Source organism: Gymnogyps californianus, chromosome 5 (assembly GCF_018139145.2).
Source record: "Gymnogyps californianus isolate 813 chromosome 5, ASM1813914v2, whole genome shotgun sequence".
Classification (NCBI taxonomy): Eukaryota; Metazoa; Chordata; class Aves; order Accipitriformes; family Cathartidae; genus Gymnogyps; species Gymnogyps californianus.
Genome location: NC_059475.1, coordinates 13,958,335 through 13,983,961, shown reverse-complemented (window position 1 = coordinate 13,983,961; position 25,627 = coordinate 13,958,335). Strand labels below are relative to the sequence as shown.

Here is a 25,627-nt window from a genome sequence, read left to right as displayed (position 1 = left end):
TGCTCAGCTGCTGGTACCAGCTGTTACATTCATTATAGTAATTGCTACCATTAGTGTGCTATTAATATTTCTCTTACAAATTTGTAAGAGAAATCAAATGAAAATGCAAAGTCTGCTCCATCTGCAACCATTTAGGTTCTTTGTGGGTCAAGTCACACAAGCAACAATTTCTAGCAACGCTGTTGTCCTCTAAGGAAATAGTTCTTACGAGAAGCTTCGTTTCTCTGAGTTACTTGTGAAATTTCCATTTTGTGCTGGAGGAGAAAGACAGCATTTAAATTTGGGAGGGCATAGGTATAGTTGCTACAGGATCTGCTTGCCTATTGCAGCAAAAGTCTAACAGCTTGCAACAAGCAGCAGGAAGCTTTCTGGGCCTGTTCAGCCTTTGGTGTAGCTTTGTACAACTTGGAGACCCTGGAGTTGACAGTGAATGCAGCCTTTTACCAAATGGGACGCACGTGACTAGGTCTGAATAGGTGGCTTAGCCTCTGGATTGGAGGCAGCATGCTAAACCACCCTCAGATGCTGGCATTGGTGTGAATCTGAGGTAATGTCATTCTGACGATTGCAAGGTGCTCCTATATCAGCTCTTCATGACGATTGCAAGGTGCTCCTATATCAGCTCTTCATCACCAGTGTTTTCCTAGAACAGCTTTATTGTGGGCCAGGATTTGGCGCTATGATGTGGGGTTTTTTTCTTCCCTATCACCTATTTTTCTCCATTTCTTTGGGGAAATTCTCATCTATGAAAGTGCTATTGAGTCAGCATCTTTCAGCTCAAGAGTGTCAACACTGTTCACAACAAGTAGCTTGAAAAAATGTTTTAATTTCAATTTTCTTTTTCACATAAACTATTAGAATGGAGAATGTTGTTGATATAAATGACACTGTATTCCGAATGATTAATACTGTAGCTTAAAAAAGACTAGTTAATTTATCTAGTTCATCTCACAAGAAAATGCAAAGTACTGGAAAAAGTTGCTATATTGATGGTTTGTGGTCTGATCCACTTTCAACTGTTATGGAAAAAATGATTAATAAAAGTGTATTGGTGGTAAAAGTTAATTATTTAGTGATCAGTAAATGACTCAGGACCATATTAGTACTGTTGTCTGCAACAGAATTAACATGCTAATGCTGCATACATACGGCTATAATGTGTACTATTTCATGGTGACCTGTGCACATGGTCACCACTGCATACTGAATACTTTCACTGAAATCTGCTGGACTTCTTGTATGTCTGCTCAACATTACTGCTTGCTTTTGCAGCACTTTCAGACTCTCGTGAGATGCAGCCTAAAGTCTCAGCACTTGTGATTTCTTAAGCCTGTCCATTTACAGAGAAAATACTTCCAGCACTCCCTGTTGTAGAGAAAATGTGAAAACTAGAATCATAAAGCTAAAATCCAAGAGAAAGCTCAAAATAGCCTCAATTTATTTGGGAACAGTACGATTTTTTAAAGCCAGTACTGCAGCATTGGAGAAGCACGGCATGATTTCTGGATGCACGGGATCCTCAGTGCAGATGCCATTTTCACAGGGCCACCCAAGCTCCTCTGAAAAAGGTAACCACTTCTGCATGATAGTCCATTCAGCCACGTGCAGGCCCAAAGTCTTGAAAAGGCTGTGGCTAAGCACAGCAGTGAGATGGGTTGGGCTTCTGCCTCAAGAGGCTGGAAGGCAGACTAAATATTGTCTTGCTTCCCGACATGCCTTCATGTAAGTGCATGGAAAATTGCAGATCTGCCCTAAAGGACAGTTTCACCACATGCCCTCCAAATGCCTTATCTGACTTCATGGAGAGCATGGGAGAAGGAGAGAAATTCGCTGTGTCTGAGGGGATGTGCTGCAGTTCTACTTCAAAACATTAAGAAGCAGTTAGCGTAGTTTTTTTTTTTACTTCCTAAGATGGTTGGTGCCCGCTTAAACAGCGGCTCCTTGCAAAAGCAGGTGCTGTGTTTCTTCCTGCACTGATAGGTGTCCATCCTTTATTAGCAGTACTGCGGGCAGAGCTGCTGTCTTGCTGAAGCGTGTGAAAGCGCTATTCTCACACTCTCTGCACACCCTTCTCCTCGCTGCCTGGAGGGTGAAGGACAGGAAAGCTGGTTCTGGGAGTTACCTTCTTCATTATTCTGGATTTCCCCTTCATGCTTATCTAGTGTAAGCTTGTTCACCCTCTGGGCTCAGTGGGAGGGAACTTGTTTGCCCATCAGATTACCAGACTCTCACACAAATTTCATGCATCCTCAGAAGCGGAGGAAGGCCGTACTCTCAAAGTGAACTCTAGCCCAGGACAAGCAAAGACCTGACTATAAAGTTTGTCCCAGCCAAAAATTCATCACTTCAAGGAGAGGCAAAATATAAAATTTGATGGATTTGGAATGAAAGAGCAGTTCATTCCAGAAGTGTCATATATAGCACTGATCGAAGCAGCAAGATTTGAGGGAGACCCTGGTTAAGTTTTAGCAGCTCATCATTAATACTGCATCTGTCATGTTTTATGAAGATTTATGTAGTATTACAGAAATAATGGACCAAGCTCTCAGCTGATGTAAATCTTCATCGCTCACTCCCTTTGGAATTTGGAGTTTGATTTGCAGTTTTTATTGTTACGTACAATATTTTCCCTGCTGCCACAGGGTTTGCAGTATATATTTCAAGTAACATAGACAATGTTGATAAATCCATCTGAATGCAGAGTTTTCTCTGCAGATTAATAACATGAAGTTGATCTCACAAAAGGACAAGTACCTGACCTCACATTGCTAATGCAATTAAAAACACTGAAGAGGTCTTGCTATGGTATTAGCTCTCAGCATTGCAGTTCTCCCAGCAAAAATGTAACTTGATGTTTATGCTGCCACAGCAAATTCAATTCTATTAATTCCCAAGTTGCATCCCTCGCATGTGAGAATACTCATCAATTTGTCTTTATGAGTTCTGCTTCCTACTAATATCTATGTGCAGCGTCTTATGATCTGAGAGACGTTGAACCAATCCGTTCATTTGCAAAATGATATTTGATGTGACCGCTGTTTCACTTCTGTCATTATCTTTTCATCCAACTTCTTCCTACAGTTCATTGAACTGAGCTAGGAATGTGGGACTTGATTTTTCAGGGCTCTCTGCTTCTGAAATGTGAGGGGACAGAGACACAGCCGGAGAGCCACCACTTGGTCTCCCTGGGGGGCAGGAGCCTGCCTTGGCAGAGGGCCAGGGCAGCAAACTACCTTCCTGGGAGGGTCTGGAGAAAAAAGGGCTATGGGCTGCTATGCTGGCCGGGCTATGGCAACTGAAGTTTAGGATATCATTTTGACTGGAAGTAAAAGCGGGAAAAATTCAGTAACGTTCACAAATCTGGCCTAAAGGAGAGGCCTGAACATGTAATGGTGTGACCTGCCAGCCACTCTTTCAAATAGATCACACAGGTCTTAAATCCAAACCTGTGTGCCAGCAATCTTAGACAAAGAAATTTAAAAGCTTTGGGCTTGAAATCTGATTTAAATTTAAATCATAATTGATTTTTTTTCTCATTTTGATTTTTATGAACAGATGGACTATAGCTAGCAGTTGCCCTTGAGGAGTCTTTAAAAATGTAGTTCTGTGAACTGTTTCCCTGAAGATTGATACAGCTGCTATTTCTTCAGCTATCTCTGAATCATCCTCAATTACTGTATGTCTTTATAAAATAATTATAGGTTTTATCCAGGAACTGAGCCCAGCTCTGTATTTTTCATAAAACACTTACGCAGGGTTGGTTAGCAAAAGAGATTATTTTACCCAACCAAGTTTTCAATTATTTAGCTTTGAACTTTTATTCTCTCATTCTATGTTTTGCTAGCATGCAGCAGCTATATTCCCTTGGAACTGAAATGGAAAAGATTTTGGCTGCTCTGTCCATCTCTTTACACTTACTAATTTGTCTGCCAGAGTAAATCACACACAGAACGAACTTAGGAGAGTTATTAGTTCAGACGAAGCTATTCAGACTTAAACCAATAAATAAATGATGATCTTGCCCTGGAACATCTCTGCTTGTGCAAAAGTCAGTCCGCTCTTTCTCTTTGCCTGTGTATGTATAATGGGGAAATACTTTGTAGAAAAAAAATCAGTTTTAAATGCAAGATGAAAATGGACTGAATGAAAGTACGTGGCATTAGCTCTGGATGACAGGGTGATGGAGGTTGGGTGGTAGCCACATGGAATTGTCATTCGATGATGCAAATACAATTTACAAGAGTTCTTTTAGTCCTTGCCCCTCTGTATCTCCAGATACATCTTGACAATGTCTTGGCCAATGACAGATATGTTGCAATAAGGAGGGCAATAGGTGAAACCACTGAGACAGGCAACTGTCCAGGCAAGACAGCTCCTCACACATTAAGGCTGGCAGGTCTCTTCCTTCAGGTACCCTAAGACATTTGGGGTAGGAAACATTTTGTAAAGGAAAGGTTTTGTTCCCTCTGCACCTTCCATTTTTGCTACCATTAAGGACACCTTTTACTCATGGCAGAGATTGGGCTAAAGTACAATCTTTCTTCTGGAGAAATGTGAGGAATTGGGGAGCCATATAGCTTCCATGTGCCTTTATATAATGGCACAGGAGGGGATTGTTCTTCTAAGACGAGTTAGCAAAGTTATAAATTATCAGAAGTGTTGTCAGTAAAATAGATTTTCAACTCTGTAGAAGTTATATCTCCATCTTTGTTTTCTGCATTATTTTGATGCACATAACCTGTAATTTATAAGCACTGCTATGGAGGATTGCATGCATTAATCTTTTGCCTGGAGGAATTTTCAGTATGTATGTCACTGAAATGAAGTATGGAAGGAGTCTGAACCCTAGCTTGTCTTCAGTCCAACATGCTCAGCAGCTGCTGCTGGAATTTTGCAAGGCTTCTTAACAGAAGTTGCCACTTCCAACTGGATGTGTTCCGGAATAACCTCTGAACTCTGGTGTTTTCAGTGCTGGTAAACTACGTAACAGTCAGCAGCCTGGCTGTTCTTTGGGGATATGATTAAAACCACTGCATTCCCTTTGGTTTAATGAAGTGAGTTTCATTCTTCCACCTCAGAGTGCACAGTCTGTTTTAAGTTGATTTAACTGACTCTCATTTTGGGCATAAAACTTTGGATTAGACCTCTGTGCTGTTTTCTTAAACTTCTCTGCTGAAGATGCTTATTATGAGGCAGTGAGAGAAATTCCTCATGCCCATGAGGACTGGCTGGTTAAGTGGGAAATGTTCCTGTGATGGCGAACAGTATGTTTAGTACCTCAAGACTGAGCACTCAGTAGGCACTTCATTGACCTGGCCTTCTTAAAAACCCTACAGATTTTAACTTACTTAAATTATGATGGTTTACAAGTTCAGCTTAGTGTAAACTGATTTAGATTTTTTTTCCATGTTTGCTTTTGGTTATTTTGGCAGAGCTCCTCATCCAGATAATGGCACTGCTAGGACAGACAAATACATTACTGTCCTGCATCACACTGACTGCCTTGCATGTTTACACTGTAAACATCGCATAAGGAAAGAGAGACCTAAGGGTGAAGTGACTTGTTCAAAATCAGGTAATGAGGCCCTGGACTGAGAATCTCATCCAGTTGAAATTCAATTTCATGTGCTCTTGTTAAATTGCAGTTTCCTAGTTTGCTGCCTCTTTTGATGCTTTGCTTTGATGCCCGGAGTTCTCTTGTTCTTCAGGGGCTACAGGTGTTCATAACACTACCTTTGTTCATGAATATTTTCTTTTAAATAAAGGGGTGATAGATTGCTTCAGGGATGCAGCTGATCACAAGATAGGTAACGTAACTCGAGCATCTCTGGAAATAAATTTGTGATGCTGAAAACCTGACATTTTTCAAGATAAATACATTTAATCAACTCTGCTCTTGAGATTGTAATTGGGACAGAGGTGCATCTCCCTTTGTACCTGCTTAGAATTCATTTCATGTCAGTGGGGAATTAAAATCATTTATATGCAGTGACACAAATCATTGATTGGTAGGTGTTAAAAGAGTCTCCATTTTATGTTTGGTCAATGTGTGCCTGTCATGTAAGCAGGCAGGACTACTCATACTAGTTGATATTTTTTACGACCGCTATACTGAAGGAGGAAAGTAGACTTATTTCAGGGTAGGGTCAATATGCACAGAGGCACTCTCTGTTTTACTGCCACCCTAAAGTCTCTCCGGTGGACAGTGAAGTTTTGTTAAGCAGGATGCCAACATGAAAGCCTAAAAATTTTCCAGTATTCTTTTCTGATTTACAGTTAAGTCAAAGGTTTCATTTTAAAGGAAATTATATTCACTGATTCTTGCAAATATTTGAATTAATGAACAATTTTCTCTAGATATCAGAGTTAGATTTCATTGCAAATAATTAAAAATTATATCAAGGAAAGCTGGCACTTATTGACATTAGGAGAGCATGGTATAATACATCTTGAGGCTGGCTAGTATAATTGTGTTTTACTCCTCTCAGAATCCCTACCTTGATCATATTAGGCTGACCATAGAATAAATGTGCATAAATACTTCCACCAATTCCGATGGACTTATGGAAATGTCTATCTATTGCCAATTATTTCCTTCCAGAACATAATTTGCATCTGAGCCACAGACTGCCCTACAATATCTTCTCTCAATGTAAGAATACATTTAGGTCTGTTGAAGTATCTGCACAAAGAGTGAGTAGTAAAGGAAAAAATAAGAACTCTTCAACTAGTATTTGACAGCTAGGGCAAACAGCAGGGAAACACATAATCTCCAAGAACAGCGCTCTGCGAGGCTGGGTACTTTCAGTAGAACTTACCATCACAATATATTTTTCTACAGACCGATCTGTTTTTAAAAGACGATTTGAAGTAACATCTGCCATTCAGAAAAATATGCAGTATGTTTCCTTTCAAGTGTTGCTCATTTACTGTATCGCTGGCATGTTTTGTGCAACAAAATTCATTGCCATCAAGTGGTAAGAAGTTGGGAAATAGAAAAGAAGTATCAATACCCACCATCTGCTTCTGTACCACTTCAGGTGCTGCATACCTTTGCGTATTTCATCTGTGACTCATTCTAATTGACCGACTTACTCCAATATCCTATTACAATATGCGGTATTTTTGGAGGCTTCTCATTGTTACAGGGTTGGTTGTTTTTTTTTTTTTTCCCCAGCCTGCTGATATATGGACCTTTTGTGTGTAGTTTCTCTGACTATTTAGTCTATTAAATCCAACTCTGTCTTCTAGACCTGAGTCTCCTGTTCTCTGGGTTTATTTTTAATATATTTTTTCCCCTCTGTCTTGTTCTCTCCTTTTCCACATGAATTTGCCTATTACCCCTTAGTGAACTTTTTCAATGTTTTCTGGATTGGCTGTGTTTTTTCTGTTTCTCCTTGACTTAATTTCCTTCACTGAGTCTTGGTTTTGCTTTGACATTTCTGTATAAAGGAAGGGTCCTATTGTTAACTGGGTCTGCTTGAGAGTCAAATTGGAAAACATGCTGAGAGGCACAGAACGGAATTTCTCTAGGTCTTTGAGTCAGTGTGTCTCAACACATCTCTCATACTACAGTACAATACAGCACTGGTTGTAAATGGGCTGTTACATTACCACCTTCCTAATGTAAGGGAAGACAGTGTAGAGGAGGATCAATAAATAGCAAATGTCAGAATGAGGAAACTGCTCAGCAGTTCCTGAGGAAGAGGCAGTGCTTTTTGCAGAGTGGATTCTCAAGGGCATTGTTACGGTTAGGGCTCCATGAGAGGGAGCAGAGTCACACAGCAGGTATAGCAGCAAAAAGTCTGTGCCAAATATCCAGCATGCACAATTGCTTCATTTATGGCTGCTAGAGGTACAACATGTATGTATATTATACATATATAGAACATATCTGAACATACTAGTATTCTCTGGGAAAAGGGCCATCAGTGGTTTTGGAAGACTTTTAGTAAATGCAGAAAATCTGGTATTTTTTTTTTTAATCTCCACTCCCATTTTGTAATACCCTCTTCCCCTCAGCTCTTTTCTACTTCTTCGCTGTCTCAGGTTTCCTTCTTGCTTATCTTCCAGTCAAAATGTGCTGACCCTCAGAGATTAACTGTGCTGTCCAGAGGCAGGTGGGGCAATACTGCAGAGACAGTAAAAATCCCTTCCTGAAGACCTGAACCTTGATCTTTCCTGAAGAATCTTAATAGATTCTTTAAATTCAAGAAAAGGAGACAGAGCTGTGAAAGGAAGAAAGGTAAACTGAGACACTGCCACATCATTCCTGCCCATTCATGAAGGAATGGGAATGATGGGTGGTACCAGCAGCAAGGCAGTAACAGACTCTGATGTCCTGAGTTGTCTCATGCCCTTTACTTTTTTCCTCTCCCCAGACCTCTCACTAAATCCAGGCCTGTGACTAAGCTTCCACAAAAATTTTTTTTTTTTAAGTGAATGCATCATATCTTTTACCAATTCAGATGATCTGCCTGGTTTCACATTCTCCATAGCATGCACTGTATCTGCAGATTCACTGAAGGAATGTTGCGTTGATCTCACAGTCTCCTTTTGATTTAGTCATAAATAATACATTTTGTGTGAACCTGGAATTCTCTCTGCTCTCAGTCAGTTTGTCTTTATAACTTGCTGCTCCTGAAGGGGGGTTGAAGGACGTGGTTACAATCGTATTACCAATGTTATGATCCAGACCTGAATAACTGTGTTTGGCACGTGAATGAACCAGGCATGTGAACCCAGCTGACCATGCAACTGGAAGGATAGAGGGGAAAATGTGGTATCAATACAAGGAAGGTGCAGCAGGATTTGGCTTAGAAGAACAGCATGGAACTGTCATTGATAAGGAGGTGTGAAGAAATCCCTAGGAGTCAAAGTAACAATTCCTGAGTTGGATATTAGAGAGAAGAACATCCAGATATATCTACCTACAGTAATTTATGAGAAAGTAGATGTTGTCTCAAAAGGGTCTGAGAGGCCAAAAAAGAAGATTGGTTTATGTAAAGCAAAATGAAGAAAAAGAAGATAGATTTCATACAGTCATCTCCCGTATGAAAATCTGCACAGGCTCAGAGAATTTTGTATCCATGTAATTTTTATACAATATTTACTACAGAGATGTAAACTATTTTTTTTTTCCTTTGTTTTTAATTCTTATCTCAAAATTACATAAGAAATATTGCTTTACCCTATCTTCTGCCATGCAAGAAAAGTCTCTTTGAATAATTTAATTTTTTAAAGTGGAAGTCTTATTTTAATGCATCCTTTGTGTTTTCTTTACAGTGCTCTTTGAAGGTATATGTTTTGCTTAGTAATTAATTGGTGCTTAAATACTTATCATTTTATGTCTAGAAGGGAAATTTTAAAAGCTTATCTTCCTGTCTGGCTGCCAGGAAATACATTTTGCAAACAATAGTTCCTCCAACTTTTTAAATAGAAAAATATCAAACAAAACTGCTTTGATTTGTACTTGCTGGTGAGGGGACTCTGCTCAAACCACCGATGACGTTAATGAGGAAAATGTGCTCATGGTCTGCCAGATGCAGCTGATACAGTTCTCACAGAAGAACTGTTAATAATTCAGCATTGGGTTCTCCCCCTCTGAATGAAAAGTGTTGTGCTGAGGGCTGCAGCACAGCAGGGTCTGGCCTGATGCAGGTGCCCTCCCCTCTGAGGTGGTGGGACCTCCCCTGCTTCGTGCCAGACCCTTCAGGTGTTGCTTTCAGAGGGGCTGGCAAACGCACAGTCAGATAGGACCACCTGGAGTGCCTGGGGGGCCTCTGCAAGCGAGCGCAGGAGAGCCCTGCCAAGCATGGGCGTGAAGTGTTGGTGGGAAGGTGTGCTGGAGGTGGGCACTGGGCTGCACGGTGAGCCCATGGAGACCCCCAGGCTCCGTAGGCAGGGAGTGCCCACGTGCCCACATGGGGAGCTACCTCTTCACCGGTCAAAAAGAAACTGCCCTGGCATTCTCCAGTGGAAGCTGGGAGCTGCCCAGCAAGTATCTGTTAAACTCTGACAGCCAAATCACTGAGAACCTGGTAAAGAGTAAACTAAAACATTTTATAAGAATATGCTAAAATATAACAAAAAAAAGTCTCTTTAGGCTGAACCAGGTTATTGAACATAGCGTCTCACATTTAGCTAATGTTGAAATATTTGGCCACGGCTTCAGTAATCTATCGAGGTAAAGTGAAAAAATGGTGTGGTGAAATCAATAACATTAATAGCTCTTGCAAACAGAAATTCTCAGCCAGCTGTTTAAGTTAATTTAGTGTATCTGTATATTTGAAATTATTACCAGTTGCATTAGATTGTAATTCAGGGAAACACTGAGTAAGCAATGCACTCTCATCCTGTCCTTGTACTGGCAAATACGGAGGACTCAGAAAGCGCTTGGCACATGATCCCCAGAATATAATTTGTAGGCACTGTAGATGGATGTTTCAGTGAAGATCAACTGATCAATTCCTAGCTTATCCAGAGACTTTCTATATAGCTGTAGGCAATCTAAATAATCTAGCTCTTGCCTCAGTTTATCATCTCTAATGTGAATGCGGCATTTTATTGCATTACAAGGATGATGTAAAGCAGTCATATTACAAATAGTGTCATATATTGGCCAGAAGTGCAGATGATTGCAGTAAGTCAAGCTAATAAGTTGCATAAATTCTGAAGGAAAATCAGGTGTTTCCATTGCAAGCTCAATGGGTATTTAACCCATTCTATTGGAAAGAGAGCAGAAAAACAATAATTTAAATACTTATTCCTGCTCCTTTTTAAAAGTTTTGCTAGCTAGACCATTTTAAAGCAAGCAAATGAAAATAATACCTTGATACTATTAAAACTTAAATATAATCTGAAGACTTTGAAGACTGTAGAATGTTTTCTAGTTATAAAAATTCTCAGCTATTCTAAAGCTAGTTTCCTATTTTTCTAGCTGCTTTGACTCCAAACAAAACCATTCAAATCTTTTTTCCTTGTACAGTGAACTCAACCTCATTTTAATTTGATTGCAACTCTGTGCTAAAGTGTAATGGAATGTTAATTCTTTCAAAACCTGTGGCTCCTTTTTTTTTTTTTAAATAAACTGACTTCTTTGAGTAATCATGTTAGATGGAAGAAGAAATCTAGAGGGTACAAAATGAGAAGGTCATTATCATGATGTTCCAAACGAACACCTATGGCAAAGCATTTCTGGTTCTACTCACAAGTTCTGCTGGGAGCATTTCAATTTTCTGGCTCATTGTCAGGTGACGTTAACGGCTTTTAAGGGCAGATAAGCCATGTCTGAGTTTGAAACATCCGTGAGTTGGAAACATCTCTGAGACTAGACAGGATTTTGTTTGGTTTTTTGTTTAGCTCCCCAATAGCTAAGCATGAACATTTAAAACTATATCCTTAGCTGGGGTAGGCAGTTTCAGATCTATAATTTCAATAGAATTTTTTTGATTTACATTAACTGGAAGTAATGCCTATGCATGCTTTTACAGAACAGTTATGAAGGATGTACTTAGCTTCAGACTAATCCTGAGGTTTTGCAGTATGAAGCACAGTTGCCTACTCACCATGCTGCAAAGGAAAGACTATTTAATATGAAGAAACAGTTTGGGGTTTATCCTTTCAGCAGGCTAAGACATGCTACTGTTTGCTAACAGCTTAGGAGAATTTCAGCATGGCTCTCCCAGTCTGAGTTGGAAGAGCCTGCTTTTGTCCTGAAAGAACACCTCAGGGTCCTCTGGACTTGCCATGAGGACAAAGGGAGATGCAATATGTTCCCCTCTTGCTGGTTGAGTGCAAAATGATGCATCTTAGCTCCGAGGAACAAAATGAGTAACAGGCACAAATTGAAATACAGGAAATTCCATTTAGCCATAAGACAACACCTTTTGACTGTGAGGCTGGTCAAACAGCAGCATGGGCTGCCCAGAGAAGTTGCAGAGTCTCCATTCTTTGAGATAATCAAAACTTGCCTGAACACAGCTCTGAGAAACCTGCTGTAGTTGGTGTGGCTCTAGGCAGAGGCGTTGGACAAGATGATCTCCAGAGATGCCTTCCATTGCCATCCATCCTGTGATTCCGTGAAAAAAAAGAGGAGTCAGAACTGAAGAGTACCCTTGATTTTTAGAAGGGGAAAACAAACAAAAAGTTACCTATAATTTTCATGGGCAGTAAACTGGCATTTGGTTTGCTGTGAATTTAGACCTGTCTTATAGGAGAGAGAGATGTACTTTGGGCAGGGGAGTCTTTTTGAAAATAGGTCTTTTTGATTTGGTATTCTAACTGCCTTGAGTGACATGTAAATAGTGTGAATGGTTCAGAAAAGTTGAAAAAGCATCAGTGCAAGAGATGAGAGCAAAATTACTGTGTAAAATTTGGCTTAATAATAACCTTCAAAGGGAAAAGAAACTTTTAAAAGCAAAACCTATGTGAAACAGTATGCTGAAATGGGATAGGATTATCCAATTTTGTATTTAAGCACTATCATAGGAAAATTCATCCTTCATGAACAATCATTCTAGGTATCAGGATGTTGGAATAATGTTAGAGGGCAGTAAAAAGGGGAGTCTGAAGGGAATATATAGCAGAATCCACTTCTAGCGGTCCCACTGGATTTAGATGAGTGTCCAATGGGACAGCAGCTCCAAAGATGACAGGAGCTCTAATTATGATCATACTAGTTTCTTACTCAAGTTTCAGTGACTTTATGTACAGCAGTCATGTAAATTAGTCTGTCTCTGTGCAAGAGACTGTTTTCACCTTAGTAACAGGGTTTATTACTTACAGTGGAGAATCAGAGCACTGGATATATCCAGTGCAAGATTTTGAGAGAGATGCTAAGTGTTGTTACAGGATCTGCTACCAGACTGAACTAAAAACTTATTTAGCAGGTGTTGAAAGCAGGTCACCAGTGGCAAACACCAGGACAGTGGTGTACAAGGTTTGATTTCTAGTGCTGGCAAAGTGAGCTTAAAAACCTTCACTCCTCAAAAGTTAACATTTTCTCATACTTACTTATTTTATACGAATATTTAGATGTAGGTGTCAGCTTGATATTAATTGTAAAATAACTGACATTAGACCTAGCTCTCAGTGGAGCTAGGCAAGTTCAGACTGAAGTGACTAAAGTGAAAAATCACTCTGGGTGGCAAGGGAACTCTATTCTGTTATTGCAGAATAGATTTTATTTCAGTGTGTTACTGATCAGTATTTATGCTTCACAGCCTCACAATAAAGAAACAGAAATGTACTTATTGGAATGAGAATAGATGAAGCACAGTAAGGAAAAGTGAGCTTTCATGGAGAGATGGAGAGGATCAACCATGCAAAGGCTGCAATAAATCCTTCATATACCAGTTTGTTTCCTTCCCAGAGTTTCATCTCCAAATCGTTCACCTTTACCACGAAATTTTCTTGTTATAGTTGAAATTGCGATATCAAAAATAATGCCTTTTTTTCTTACTAGGGAAACAAGATTTAACCTGGGCTTCTTTCTGTTTAAGGCACAAGGACAGTGAACTTGGTATAAGCCTCATCCAAAGCACACAATGAGCAGAATTATCTCTATCATGTCTTTGGTATTACTGAAGTGTTTACGGCTAAAATTACCATTCAGGGCTTTGATTTTATTCGCTTTTCGTGAGCATTTTCTTCTTTTTGATTTGTGAAAGTTTTAACGCCCTTACTATCATCCCTGGAGTTTATTCTGAATGTGTTTCAACACATTCCAGAACTCACTGCTTGGGAAGAAATCCACTGAACTTGCTGAATTTCAGCTCATTATACAAAACCTCAGCTTTTGCATCTGGTCCTGGTTAGTTGCACAGTTTGATTTTCAAACAAACAAACAAACAAAATATCCTAGATACGCTCACAACTGATCTGAGCTTTATACAGAAAAGTTCATGAACTTTGTTAGGAACTCTAGCTTTGTAATGAATGCAGATAAGTTTTATTTGGCATGGTTTTACTTCAAATACGATAGCTTGATTTTAGATATATTGGCATGGAAAAATCTAAACACAATCACTTCTGTAGTTATGCCAGCACAAACACATCTCTATTCCTCGTCATTTGGAGCTTAAAATTAGAAATGTCCAAGCCAATAAAGGAAAACCCAGTGTCCTGGTTTCAGCTAGGACAGAGTTAATTTTCTTCCTAGTAGCTGGTACAGTGCTATGTTTTGGATTTAGTAGGAAAAGAATGTTGATAACACACTGATGTTTTTAGTTGTTGCTAAGTAGTGTTTATACTAAGTCAAGGATTTTTCAGCTTCTCGTGCCCAGCCAGCAAGAAGGCTGGAGGGGCACAAGAAGCTGGGAGGGGACACCGCCAGGACAGCTGACCCAAACTGGCCAAAGAGCTATTCCATACCATATGACATCATGCCCAGTATATAAACTGGGGGGAGTTAACTGGGAGGGGGGATCGCGGCTCGGGAACTAACTGGGCATCGGTCAACGAGTGGTGAGCAATTGCATTGTGCACCACTTACTTTGTATAGTTTAATTCTTTTAGTATTGCTATTGTCATATTATTATTATTATCATTATCATTGTTTTTCATTCCTTTCTGTCCTATTAAACTGTCTTTATCTCAACTCACGAGTTTTTTTTCCTGATTCTCTCCCCCATCCCAGGGGTGGGGGGGCAGTGAGCGAGCGGCTGCGTGGTGTTTAGCTGCCGGCTGGGGTTAAACCACGACACCCAGAATCCTTACACGTTTATGCCAAATCTGTCCTGTTTGTGCTATTGTAAGATTTAAAATGCTGGATAGAAGTGTTTTCTGCACTATGCTTGAGCTGATCCAGAGACAACAAACTGTCAGCTTTTGCCCTTTTAAAAGACCTAAAAAGTAAAGATTGAATTAGCCTCTTGGATGTCTTATGAATGGGTTAGGAACTGTGAGTTAGGACGTGTGTTACACCACAGCATAAAACCAGGATGGGTCCACAAATAAAATCTACGGTGTTCATTACTATACTTTTTCTAAAATCAACCTTCTTTCAGGTCAGCTAAAAAGGCAAATGAGACAGGAATTTAATTTAATACATATCCCGAGCCTACTATAACAGCTCTGAGGTATAGGAAACCACCTAAGCCACACAACATGCAGACCTTTCTACCTGTAGCACACAAGCTCGGAACAGTACCGTGCTCACTAGTGCAGAAGCAACAGTGGCTCTAGAAAGAAGAACAATAGGAATATATACAGATAAAAACCTCTCTATAAAAGATACTCTGTGCACTTTTTCAAATCAGTATATACATTTACTACTTGATTTTTTTTCATGGGCTAAATTATAAGAAATTAATTCCCCCATCATGGGAAAATTAGACCTTTAAAAGTTATTAATCTGTACATTTAGGAAAGAGCTTACATCAGTTTCTTATTTTACTGCTTGCTTAGTTTCTCCCAAATCCCTTTCAACAGAGTCCTCCTGCTTTGATGTCTTGCTCTCTACCCAGATTGTCAGAAGGCTTTCAGTTGCAAATGCAGGTGTTTTCAACTGTAAGATATAGTTGTGTTGTATTATTCATCATATCAATCAAAAAATGTATTAGAAGGACACTTATTTTACATAGAGGACAAAATAGGAATAATTGGAAAGGTCGCAAGCTGTACATAGAGGAAGATGGTACTCAGTGAGACATTTGGCAGTGGAGGAGCTAGGTTTGCATCTACGTTGCTGCTTTCCATCTGTTTCATATATCCATCATTGAAGCTTTAAAGCACTGTTTTTCTAACAGACTACCTTGCCCATCAGGCTGCTACCTGAAACTAATTAAGCATGGCTTTTGAAAAGTACAATTCTCTTTACAGATAGCACCTAGAAATCATCATTGCATGTAAGGGTTATTTGTTACATGCTGGTATTTTTTTCCTAGTTTTTGTTGTAGTAGTACTTGGGGAAACTGGCACCTGCAAAAGCCAGGTCTCCCCTGAGCTGCTGAAAATTATTAGAAATGTCAGTGAATGGATCTGCACCTCAAGGCCAATCTTGAGGCTTGTTACACAGCAAAATGAACACCTTGATCATCTGCCCGGCAAGGAATTCTCTTTAACTCTTGCCCTGTCATTCAGAATTAGCTCTGTGTGCCATGCAGACAAAGCAGAGTGACATCCATAGGAGACTGGTGAGTTGGGACCTTGCTCAGAGTTAGAGATGTGCAGTGACCCTGGTCTTAACACTGCCAGCTGCAGAGGGCTGGTATTCACCTTTCTGCTCAGCTCACTTGCTTCAGAAATGGGGGCAGAGCATTGTCAGTGAGAATGAACCAAAGCTGGAGAGTGAGGCAGTATAAAAGCAAGTGACCCACGATGGTAAAGGGATGAGGGAGAATCAGGGTGGGGGAGGATGAAGAAGAGGTTGGAGGCATAAGTAAACCCTACAAAAGTAGGGAAAATATCAGAGAATTGTTTTTCCCTTCTTCCCATACAATTTTCCTGATCTTTCTTCTCCTCTGTGTCAGCTCTCCCTAGATTATGCTCTGTGCACCCCCATCTTCCAGGACACCCTGACTGTCTCCTATTTTGAACATCTAGTAACCCCGTATGCTTTCTATTTGTTAACACAAACATGGTCTTGAGCTGTTTAAATGACAGTAAAGCACTTGAATGTTTTATATCACTCAAAGGTTCAGAGGGATCTTTTTGATGTGTGTGCATTAGCTCATCTATCAGACTTTACACTTACGGCTTTTTGAAAATAGATATTCTGATCATAAGTCTTGAGAGCTTTTGAGTCTGAAGACATGAAACTCTTCTCGTTTTCATCTTTCCTTTCTTCTTTTCTACAGAAGCCTCCGTAAATGGGCATACTTAAAAAGCATGTAGCTTAGTACCGGGAGATGGGATCTCTCTCCTGCAGCCACCTCCTCACGCTAATAACACTGCCAGGTGGTGGGGAAGCCTGTTGTTTTACAGTTCCAGATTGTGCCTGACTGGAACCGAGGTCTGTCAAGTCCAGTGCCTGATGCTGGTCAAGAAAGCAGCAAATTATCTTATCCACATGGATGTGAGATAATTCTTCCTTAAAGGTAGATCTTATTTTGACTTCTGGAAAATGTTTAAATTCCGGTTTCTGGCTTTAAAACAAAATAGCCTCTCAAAAGTTTATGACAGTGAAGAATATGGTAGCATTTCTGTTATCTATTAAGCATGCCATTTTCTGTTGACTCCTGCTGGCTTCCTGAGCCCAGCCATGTTCTTTGGTAGTGAACTCTACCATACAGTCATGGTGCATGGAAAAGTATCTCCTTCAATCTGTTTTTAATTTGCTAAATTACAATATTGTCTCCTTGTTTTTTATGCTATAAAACCAGGAGAACAAAATTTCTTTTTCTACCGTTCTGCTCTACTATTTCTAAACACCTACTTTTAAACTCCCTGTCTCTATTTTCTTAGGTGAACATTTTTTTTCATTCTCTGCTCAGATATGCACCTTTCCACAGCCTTAATCATTCATCCTTCCTTCTAATTCTGCAATACCTTGCAATGGGATAAGCTGTACCGTACCCTTCTTCCGCATGAGTTCACACCACCAAGCAGAAGACCAACGTTGCAATTTGGGGATGGCTTGGCAGGTCAGAGCTTCACATCTTCATCACTTAGGTGCCCCTCTCCATCTTAGCGTTTCCAGGGTACAGTGCGTGCCACGCTTAACTCTTTGATGGTTTATTCCACAGTGCCTGTTCTGTGTGAAAAGGTGACTTCAGCTAACTCATAACAGTCTTTTCTTTAAATCTCCCCCCCCATACACAGCACAACTGTTGCCTACAACAAAACTTCTGAGATATTAGGGGCCAGACTGCCATTATTCAAAGCAAACAGACAGAGATTATACTTTTCATTAATCTCTTTCACTAATTTCTTCTCTCTTCAGATCATGTTTTTTCCATGAAGCCAGGAACTGTTTCTGTAAGCATATAGTCTGACACAGACTAAGACGAGAAGGGATTTACACGGTCAATAGTGTAAACGGGCTTCACTTCTGCTGTGGCTGCAGAGCTGGAGCGGAGCTGGTCTTGCTGGGATGAGCGCGTGGTGGCCTATAACATGCTTGTGTAGCAAAAGCTGGGCTCCTCAGGGAGCCATGACTGCGCTCTGCTCCCAGTCAGCCTTAGCCTTCCGCCATGGTTTCCCCGGGAGCGCTGCCGGTGCTCGTGGCCATGCCAGGGCCAGCAGAGGTGGGCTGCAGCCACCATGTCCCAGCAGCTCTGCGTCACCGTGAAGTGCCAGTCCAGTGCTGACAAACAGAAAACATGAATTTTCCCTTCAGGGCCGGGTTAAGCTTTTACTAACAGACCCCAGGCCTGGCTCCTCAGCCATTGTGGGTCGAGTTGCTGAAATTTATAGATTTCCCTGGTAGGGCTGGCCTGAGAAGAGCCTAAGCGCAGGCTGAGCTCTCCTCGCACCTCTCCCCCGTCTCAGCCGGCTGCGAGGGCTGCCCGGCCGTTACCCGCCGCGGGAGCAGCGCGAAGCATGCCACTCCGAACCGGGCCGAGCCGTGCCCGGCCCCCACCGGCCGCGGCGCCCCGCACATGCCCAGTGGCGGGGCGGCTGACGGGGCAGGGGCGGGCCCGGCGCGGAGGGCGGCTCGGCCCGGCGCGGCCCGCCTCGCCCGGGCGATGCCTCAGCGCGGCGGCGGCGGCGGCAGCGGGGGGGCGGGCGGGTAGCGGCAGTGGGGACGCGGCGCTGCTACCCTGCCTTTCCCTGCTCGCCGCTGGCCCTTCCTCCGCCCCCTCCCCCGCCCCGGTGCCCGACTCAGCCGCTGCTCCGGGCAGGGAGGAAGGGCTGGGAGCCGCCTCCTGCTGCCCCCGGCCGCCCCCCTCCCCATGCAGCCCGGCCCGCCGCTGGGAGCCCTCCCCGGGGGGATGTTTCTGCGGCCGCTGCCGGGATAACCGGCGCGCCGTCCGCCCCCGCCCCGGACGGAGGATGCTGCCCGCGCCGTGGCGGGTTCCGACTCGGGCAGCAGCGGCCGCGTCCTCCTCCTCGGCTCCGGGCAGCGTCGCCGGGGAGAGATGACTTCAAGGCACCAGGCGGACTGGATCCCTTACAGGTAGGGGGGACCCCCGCCGAGGGGCGGCGGGTAGAGCGGTGCGACGCGGCCGGAGGGACCGGGGCTGCTCCTGGGCTGGAGCCGCTGCCCCTCGGCGGGCTCGGAGGGTCGCCGCCGGAACCCGTGCCTCGGCAGCGGGGCCGGAGCGGCCGGACCCTGCCCGGGGCGCGGCGGGGAGGCGGTGGGTCCCGGCTGGGGTAGCGGGTCGCGGGCCGGCCCCGCGCCTGCCGGCTGGCGGGCGCTCTCGGAGGGGGGGCCCCGGTCCCGCCTCCCAACTTCGGGCCGGTCCCGCTCCGCGAAGTTCAGGGGCTGGTCTCTGGGGAGAGCTGTCAGGCCCGCGGAGAGCGGGAGCGCCGCTGGGAGAGCCGCGCTCGCTCCGTAGCGGGAGAGCTTTCCTCCCTGCCTCCGCCACAGGGCCCCCCCCGGCGGGCCGGGCGGCAGCAGTCAGAACGCTGCGCCGTCGGTGGCGGCCGTCGCCCCTCGGCCGCGGGGACCCCGGCCCCGCCGGGCGCTGGCGGGCACTCGCTGCCCCTTCCGCTGGGTGCCACCGAGAGCGGGCCGGGGGCCGGCGGGCCGGGCAGCGCGCGCGGGCGCGGCCGCCGCTTCCTCGCGGAGCGGCCGCGGCCGGTGGTGCCGCCATGGCGAGGAGCGGGATCGCCATGGCAGCGCCCGGCGGACGGCTGCCATTGGCTCCGCCGTTGCCATAAGCTACGGGAGCCGCCGCGCGGCGGCTGCTGCCCGAGAGCCCCGTGCGTCAGCGGGCGGCGGGCAGCGGCGGCTCCGCGCTGCGGGAGCCGGCCCCGGCCCCGGCCCCGGCCCCGGGGATGTGCGGAGCCCCGCTCGGCCTGCGGAGGGGGCCGCTCTGCTCGCCTTCGCCGTGCAGTGCTGGCGTCGGCTCGGCGGTGCTCTTCCCGTGCCTGCCCCGAGCGCCCGGTTTTGGAGCGGGAGCGTTTGCTGCTGGCATATGAGAATAGTTTGTTTCTGACTTGCCGGTACGAGGAGGAAGCGAGCCAAAGAAGATTTAGCTGCGGGCGGGATGGGCTGTGCCGTGGAACAATAATAAAGCCATTTCTGTATCTGCTATTCGGAGTGACATTAACGTTACGGGGTTTTTTAGTTTTACTTAAAGTCTCTTTTTCAAACTGAATTATTGCAGAAGGAAATCACGGGTATTTAAAAAGGTCTTCTGGATAAGACAGCAAAACATGTTTGTTTCATTTGTTTGGTTGTAAATAAAACAAGGTAGATACAGTAACATAAGCCTTTTTTTTGGTAGAGAATCATGAAATTAAAAATATTTACAGAGTGTATTTTAAAACAAAGACAGCTGTTTAAGCAGGTCAGTTGTATTTTGCCCCATTCTAAATGACAGTATTTGTAGCAACCATATGCCACAATGAGTGCAACATAAACACAAATAAATCACTGCTTAATACAGAGAAAAAAAAATTATAGATGCACAAGTGGAAGTCTGCTGTTTTAATCTGTGCGCATGATAGTTCTAATCAATAGAAGAATCAGAAAGAAAGAAATCTGATTACAATGAACCTGAGAATATTGCCACTCTCTCTCCAATAGCTCTTTCAGACCACGTGTTTTGAAAAGACGTAAGGAATTGGCACTAAGGCTTCAAAAATGACTAGCGGATGCATTCTGATGCAATTTGAAGCCTTGTAATGAAGGCAAAAATACCAGAAGAACAGCTGTTCATGGCTCTTCCCAGCAGCGGACGAACTGTTTCTCCGTTCTCTCACTGTACGCAAGGCTCTGCAGAGGCCAATGCCAAAAGTTTGCTGAGGGGTTTTGTAGCAGTGGCCTTGAAGAAGGAAATAAAACATCTCTTCTGTTTCTGCCCAGTGTAGTTCAGAGAAGCAAAGGGAGACAAAGCAGTAGATCTTGAGAGAAACACAGATCTGAATGTGCTCATGTCTTTTCTAATATAATATTATTCTTGAATGTTACCTGTATGTTTATGGCCAGAAACTGCTGAGGACTGCCCCAAACCAAAAGGCAAACAAACAAACCACGCTTCTGCTCTGCAGTGTCTTTGTTTAGGCTTCTAACATAGAGTTCTCTCAAGAATTTGACTTATTTTTCAGTTTTCAGAGCTAATTTCTCAGTTAGAGGTATATGATTGCAAATCTCATTGAACTTGCTCGTTTAAAGCGTCTTCCAGGATCCCCTAAACGTACTTACCCAGGAAAAAATAGTTTCTGAATGCATATGTGACTGAGATTACACATGAAAACACTGTATTTAGTAAATTAGGTCAAAGTACTCTTTTGCAGGAGTGAAATACACAAGGAGAGGGAGAGGCCTGATGTGCTCCCCTTGGAATAGTTCATCTGCTGTCTGAGAGCAAAATAACCCACACTTGTCTGCTCCATTGCTTCAGATTCTTGTTTACTGTAGTGAGTTCAATGGTTGCTGACCCTCAAAGCTTGGAGGCCTGTTCCCCACCTTCTTTATGGTCTGGGTGGCATGTGACAGCCAACAATGTCGCTGCTGCTAGCGTGGGGGACAGAGCACAGGCTGTTGGGCATGCTGAAGTCTGTAAAGAGGTATGCGACATAGCCTGAGCCTCGCTGATGTACAGTGTGCTAGAAAATGCTGCAAGCCCTTCTCTGAGCTTGGCAAAGCTGTTTCAACTTTGGCACGGTCTTTAAAATGGTAGCATGACTCCTAAACCTACATCGTTCCTCCTAGCAATCGAATGTACATGTAGCTATATACCTGAATTAATTCAAGCAGAGAAGTGGTTTTTTTCTTTAGCAAAACGTCATATTTTTCCTTACAAGTGAAATGAGCCAGAGGGAATCAGTTCTGCGTGTGTCGTGCACAACTCATTAAGCAATCCACCTGCATGTCCAAAACTCACAAAACAGATTATACTTCCACTTTTGAGACGCTGAGAACATTTTGGGTGAGTTAACAAAAAATAGTAGGCAATTCTTTCAGTGTCAGTGCTAGCTTTTTCATGCTGAGGTGGATAAAAGGTTCATATTATTTGTGAGTTTGTGATTTTGGCATTTTGCCCTTAATGTCTTTTCTTCTTTTCTTATGTATTCTGCTTTTGAAACACTAATAGTCATAGGATGAGGGGATTTGAGTTCATTAATGTTATGAAATACAGTTGAGAAATTGTTTTTTAAAAGTAAATATATTGCATTTATTTTCATGAAACCGTTTCATAGATAGAAATTCAAGCATATGATTAAACACTTATATGAAGCTACACACCAGGTACAACAAGCTAGGAATTCTTCTTTAAATTGAACCCATTTTTAACAATGTTTCTGTCCTTTATTATAAAGAATCAAAATAGTTTAGACTCAAGTAAAAAATCAGTTGCAGTTCATGTAGCTGCCCCCAGCCCCAAAGGTGGTTCCTGATGGCAGTTAAGAGTAAGATGTAGCTTCTTGAGGAATTAGCACAGTAGTGTTTTCCTTTGGTATCCTTCAGCAGTTTTCAGTAGAAAATACAAAGCAGAAGTATCTGGGAATCATTACAGATTCACAGGCGTTCAAGGTTTTTGTTCAAAAATATGTTTTGGTTTCATATCTTTTTCCTGAACTCATTTTTAATTTATAGAATTTCTGAAATTAACATATTCATTTTTATTTTATGTTGGTGTGTCTTGAATAAGCGAAGACATTCCTTGTACTACATAACTATACTTAAATGAAACTGTTGCTAGCTAAGATAAAAGTATCAATAAATTCAGTCACAGTAACGTCCCAGTCCCTATTATTATAATTATAATATTATTATTTGTTCTTATATTTTCACTTGCTTCTTTAACAATAAATCTTAATACTATAACTTAAAAAGCAGCATTGACAAAACCATCTAACCTGTTTAATGAGAGATATATAAACATTGTCAGCTGAAAAGCGCGGTCCACATAGGAATAAATTTGCCGCAAGTCCCCTGACTTCTCTGTAAAGCGTCTGTGTAATTCTACTGAGACTTGGTTTGTGCGGATGAACCTGCTGTAGCCCAAGGGGAACCCATGAACTATGCCACGGGGGGTCTGGCACTTTGCGCGGAGGGCGCTAGATGAAGCAGATTACACAGCATGCATTTGCAGTGGCATAATATGTGTTGATATGTACATGATAATGGTAATAATATACATTATTTGTGACTTTTTTATTATGCTCAATTTTTTGTAGCTTTTATGAATTTGCTCTGAAGTTTTAAGGCTGTGCTTAGATATTGCAGCTGTAAACAGTCACTAGTTATTTATTTGCAAAGTGAAGGATTACAGTTGGATGAAAATTGTGGAGCACAACTGTGTTGTAAATTCATGAATCATGGCAATTAGAGCAGATAAGAAGATTTCTGAAACTGTGATGTGTAAACAAGTCCTGGAACAGGAACGGGCTTGAAGACCAAGGGTGTCCCACACTCGTTTCTCTGCATTTATTTGAGGTATTGGGATATTATCTACACTTAAGCCTCAACATTCTAAAGGCAGCAGTGCAGGTAGAGTGCTTGCCCTGGTGCAAGGTGCAGTTTGTGACCAAGTGCATCGCAATGCAGGCGAGCTCGCTCTCAGCTACCTGCTGTGGGGAATGACATTGATCATTTGCGAGAGAGCTGCTTTTTCTAAGGAAAAGGGTACAAAGAATGTGTGTGTCCTCTGCTCTAAATCAGGCTGTCTTGTCTCAGGTTATTGCGATGTATAAAATTAGCCTAGTTGTGTGCTTTTAAAATGTTTAAGTTAGAGCTCTCCCTTAATGGGGGTCTGTGCTCTTAAACAGGGTGTTACTGCTGTAGTACATAGAGACTCCAGCTGAGATCAAAGTCCTGTTTTGCCCAGCATCAGTGTTAGGGAGCTGTACAAGCACATTGTCAGAGGCAATTGCTACCCTGAAGCTGATAGCCTAAATCAACCCGGCAGAAAAGAGAGGCGAGGAAAATAAAGTATCGCTTCAGTTTTACCAGTGAGGGAAATAGACACCTGTGGAAGTTGTGAGGAATTGGCTTAAATGGAAATGGGACAAGGCTCAAGGGAGATCAGCAGCAGAGCTGGGAGTGAAACCTAGTCGTCCTGTGCTTTGCAGTGTGCCAAAGGTGGATTTAAGCAAGGGGCTGGAGGGTCTTTGCTACCTCTTGCAGGGTGCGCTTTGGGCCTTCTGACAGATAAGCGGCTGCACCAACTGTCCTAGAGTATTGTCACCCCCGACCACCTTTGGAGTATCAACATTCTGATCGAAACTAAAACTCATTTCATAATACGCCAATGGGTTTCTGGTAGCGACAATAATTTGCAGTTTTCTGGCAGTGACAATCATCTACAAGCCATCTGTGCCAGATTTGGATCATGGCCGGAAAGTGGGTATGAAATGTTATGTCTCCTCTTGCAGTTCCCTGAGTCGGATAGTTTTGACTCTTATACCTGAGGGTTTTTGGACTTTCCTTAAAGCTGCATCCATTTAGACACGCAAGCAGCAGCTTTTCTGGAAGGTGGTGCTTTTTATCAGTAACTAAAAATTGCCATTCTAGAGAGCTGGATTCTTTTCACACTTCCTCCTCGTTCCTCTTCCCCTCATACTAATGACTTATTTTCTAATTCATGCTTTTCTGTTCTTTCTCTTTATGAACAGATTTCTTTTTGCCGTTTGTCCCTATATCTTGCTCTCCTTGCCTCTTTTTTTGCTTGCTTCTCTCTTTCCCACTTTGAGATTATTCATGAAAATAGGATTCTGTCTTGCCAGCTATATGGTGCCTGCAGAAGATACCCTTCTCTATAAATGTTTGCTCTTTAGTTTGTATTTTATTGTTTGTAACTTTTGAAAAAATCCATCCCAGCTTCTCATTGTATTACTTAAATAGTACTGTTTGCAGTTTTTTAGTTGAAATTATTTTTTTGCAGATTATTGAGAATGCATTTCAGTATTTGCGGCAGATTATTCCAAGATTATTGCTTTAAGCATGGATGTTAAAATTAGTGTTTATTTTATATCTCACTTATTGCTGAAGCTTTTGTTACTGCAGTATATGAAGGCCAGTAACTAGGATTAGGAGATGCCCTTCTCGGTGATAGTCTGTGTCACGCAAATGGGGGCTGGTGGGGAACTGAGGAACTGTTCTCTCACAGTTTTGCAATCTCTTTTATCGTAACGTGGTGGGAGGATGATACCGGCAAGTTCTGAGGACTCTCACCTGAGAATATAACACCTCTCTGGGCTCTGTTATCATTTGTATTATGCTAATAGTATGCAGGTATACAGCAAGACAGTCTTCAGCCTGAAGAATTTTCAGTTTAGAAGATAGGTACAAAAGAAGGGCACAAAATACAAGTGGAAAGATCAGGGTGATCGTTGGCATACTTCTTGTTGCTTTCATTTTTGTTACAGACATATGATCATCAGCTGCTTTTGACTATTCTGTTCTTAAGAAAATGGGAAGGAAGGGGATAGTGACTTAACTAGATAAGGAAATGTGCTCCCAGAGAAGGGTGTATAGAGCGTGCAAAGGTAACTACGGGAGAAGGTGGAAAGATTGGAGTAATTATTTTGGAACAGGGTGAGTACACGTGATAAAAGATGAAACCATTTT

At 42.7% G+C, this 25,627-nt stretch overlaps 1 protein-coding gene across 2 annotated transcripts in view; it reads left to right on the top strand.

Annotated features, from left to right (window-relative positions):
* The first annotated feature begins 18,976 nt into the window (after nucleotides 1-18,976).
* The window catches only part of TUB (TUB bipartite transcription factor), a 73,769-nt gene continuing 67,118 nt past the window's right edge, over nucleotides 18,977-25,627 (top strand). For both annotated transcript variants that reach the window (XM_050897255.1, XM_050897254.1), the window contains exon 1: nucleotides 18,977-19,060. In XM_050897255.1, the coding sequence (XP_050753212.1) occupies nucleotides 19,023-19,060 (38 nt within the window). In that variant the 5' untranslated portion in view covers nucleotides 18,977-19,022. The remainder of the gene's footprint in view (nucleotides 19,061-25,627) is intronic.